Genomic DNA, 3396 nt, shown 5'->3' with positions numbered 1-3396 from the left:
AAGTACTATGCCTGAATGTGCACGTAGGCCAGATTTGTTTGTCTCCAACCAAACATCTCAGTGGAGTAAAGAATAACAAGGCAGCATTGCTGCCAACATGTCTCGCCTCCCGCCATAGGGCCGTTTTCCTCCTATCTCAGAATTGAACAATGTACAATCGGGTTTTATAACGAGATATTAAGTTCCCAGGGCAGACAGGAAACAGTGGTCTTCCTCCATTTCAACTGCAAGAGGCTTTCCTCTTTTACTAATCCACCTCAGCACAGACCTTTTATGGGTGTGGGGCTGGGGGATGGTCAGGTCTTTCTCATCCAATGAGGCCATATTTCAGACAATCACATGGGGAGAAACCTTGGACAATATCCAGCTTTCCAGGGTAGAGGTCCTTGTGGCTTTTCACAGTGCATTGTGCCCCTGGTTTATTGACACTAGAGAATGGCAATGACTTTTACCAAGCATACTGCTTGTCAACATTTTGTTAGCAAGGCACATCCTGCACAGCCCTAGATCCCTTAAACCTTGATTCCAAACAACACATGTTTTTGTGAGCTCAAAGTTGGGGCTAAGTGGCTGGGGCAAAGTGACAAATTAACAGCATCTCAGCAAAGCAATTTTTCAAGGTACAGGTCAAATGGAGTTTCTTATGTCTTCCCTTTCTACACAGACACAGTAAAGTCTGATCTCTCTTTCCTTTCCCTACATATCCCCCTTTTCTTTTTGACAAAACCGCCATGGTCATCATGGCCCGTTCTCGCTGGTCACTGTCTCTCCGGAGCTGCTGGGTGCACCTGTAGACTAGCAATAGAGAGGACAGACATACAAGGATTAATATAAAATTTGCAATAGTGGAACTTCCAATGGCTTTAACCCAAGTGGCAGGGTTAAGATTTGTGAGGCTATCAACAGCTTTTACCTCAGTTTCTGGCACCAGATTTAGCTGGGCTTTTGATGCCTCAAAAATTTGTTCTTTTAATTTTGAAATATCTAAAGTAAGATTATCTTCTCTTCCTTGTAAATGGCATCTAACCATGTCCCAATGATGTTCAGATTCATTATAAGCTCGAGATGTCATACTAAAATCTGGAGTATTCCAGTCACACTGTAACTGAAAAAGATATTCCGAGCTCATGAGCCTATCTCCCATCCAAATCACAGTTTGTCTAAGATGATTAATTTGGTTTGCCAATTTTTTACCTATTTGGGTCTGAGAATTCCACAATTTTGAGGAATTCTTTTGCCAATTATTCACATATTCTGCAGTTTGAACAGAGGAGTGTAAAGCAATTCCAGCAGTCACAGCAGTTGCTGTGACTGCAATAAGACCAATAATCACTGCAATCAAAGTAAAAATGAATCTTTTGGATCTAGTTAGAACTCCTTTTAATACTTCTGTTAAAATATAGATGGATGAGGAAGCCTCCCACAGTCGGTACATGGACACAGGGATCCCCATGCCCTCTCTTGCCCTCACTAGCAGAATACGATGCTGCCAATCCAAAGTTGAATCAATGAAAGTAAACAATCTACAGTTTTCACAGGTTATAGTTTGGGAATCTGGTTTAAGATCTATGATTCCTACAAATAGCATATAAGGGGGTTTTACACACCACATTTCCATGGATAGAGTGATTCTAACCTTCTATGAACCTGGTCCAGGCTTTCAGTTAAATCACGATCATAGGCCAGATTAATGGGCCAGATGGATGGGACCTGTGAACACGATTGAGTCTGGCCCATACAATTATGATATAATTGGCCTCGAGGGGCCCAGTCTATAATAGTTCCGAATTCATTGTTTTGTAGTACCACTGCAGTATCAGCCACACATTCTTCCCAAACTAAGACTTCTGGGCTTTTTGATTCTTTGGGGATTTCCTTGGGACCAGGCTTCCCCTTAGGCCTACATTGTAATGATCTTTGATAAGAAGGGTCCTGTAAATTGTTTATCTGTGGCCTGAGTGACATTCCACTTACCATGTGATAAGTAAATCTACTAATGGCACTGACAGTAGGTACTTCTACCAACCAATTTTGGGTTGCAGGCATTAAGCATTCTGGTGCTTTCCCCAGGCAAATAGGAAGATAACGATACCCAATGGAAATGTTTATCACCATTCCTTCTTCTTCAGGTTGGGCAAGGCCACCGTCATCTGTGGGGCCTGGTACCCATGCACTATTATTAACATATACTTCAATAGAATTATCCATCCAAGTGGCTGCCTGAATTGAGGGTGGGAAAGGCACATAGGCCCAGTAGGTATAATTAGCTGCAGCTGCTCCTGCAGACATAGGGAGACTTACCACCATTGATACAATCATTAAAGCTGCAAGCAGCATATTCTCTGGAGTTTGTGTTACCCTTGTGTTCTTCAGGCTTTTTTCAGCTAACTGTGTCAGCTTCTTTAGCTGGGCCCAGGACAGCAACTCTGCTTTCTTTGTGGATGGCAACTTCATCTTTTCTTCTGATATCACCATTTTGTTCACCTGGTGAGTTGATGGTGCTCGAGTGAGGGTTTTCCGTCTCCACGGAGGCATTTTTCCTTGCATCTCTGATGGGTTCATTGTAGAACTTCAAATGTCTAGTGGGTATCCAAACAGGAAGCTGATTTTCTCCTGGTGAAACACAAGCAAAACCTCTCCCCATGTTATCACCTTACCTATTTCCCATGTATTATTTTTGATCTTTTCACCAAATCAGTTTTTCCTCATGTGGGCTGCTCTTTCTACCAGTAAAATGTTGCTCTGCAGAAGTAGTGGTCTGATTTCTATATACGTTTAAAAACTTTAAAGTATAGAGTGCTAGATTAAGTTGTATCTGGGGAGTGTTATACTCCTTACTCTCTTTTTCCTTTTTTTGTTTAACCCATTGAGCTTTGAGTGTTCTATTATTTCTTTCAATTATGGCCTGTCCTTGGGAATTATAAGGGATTCCTCTTGTATGTGTAATTTTCCACTGATTTAAGAATTTTTGAAATGCTTTGCTAGAGTATCCTGGCCCATTATCTGTTTTACTTTTTTCTGGAACTCCCATGACAGCAAAAGAAGATAATAAACGTCTTTTAACATGGGAAGTACTTTCTCCTGTCTAGCACGTTGCCCATATGAAATGTGAATAAGTATCAACTGTCACATGGACAAATGACAATTTTCCAAATGAAGGTACATGTGTGACATCCATTTGCCCTAATGCATTAGGACATAAACCTCTGGGATTAACTCCTGCCTCCTGAGTGGCCAAGTGTAGGACTTGACACTCAGTACAATGTTGTACAATATTTTTTGCCTCTTTCCATGTGATATCAAATTTATTTTTTAATTCCGTTGCATTTACATGAGTCAGGGCATGACGTTCTTGTGCTTCCATGAAGGCAGATGATACTAGCAAGTCAGCTTGTT

The 3396-nt window shown here is 41.3% G+C and overlaps 1 protein-coding gene across 1 annotated transcript; it reads right to left on the bottom strand.

The window, feature by feature from the left end:
* Positions 1-738: 738 nt before the first annotated feature.
* On the bottom strand, positions 739-2562 carry LOC129481926 (endogenous retrovirus group K member 104 Rec protein-like). Its single transcript, XM_055277012.2, has 2 exons — positions 2302-2562; positions 739-795 (listed from the first exon to the last, which is right to left on the bottom strand). Exons 1-2 carry the CDS (start codon positions 2560-2562, stop codon positions 739-741), a joined length of 318 nt encoding a protein of 105 aa, XP_055132987.2.
* Between the last annotated feature and the right edge of the window lie 834 nt (positions 2563-3396).

The sequence above is a fragment of the Symphalangus syndactylus genome, chromosome Y (genome assembly GCF_028878055.3).
Source record: "Symphalangus syndactylus isolate Jambi chromosome Y, NHGRI_mSymSyn1-v2.1_pri, whole genome shotgun sequence".
Lineage (NCBI taxonomy): Eukaryota > Metazoa > Chordata > Mammalia > Primates > Hylobatidae > Symphalangus > Symphalangus syndactylus.
This window is presented reverse-complemented; position numbering and strand designations above follow the sequence as displayed.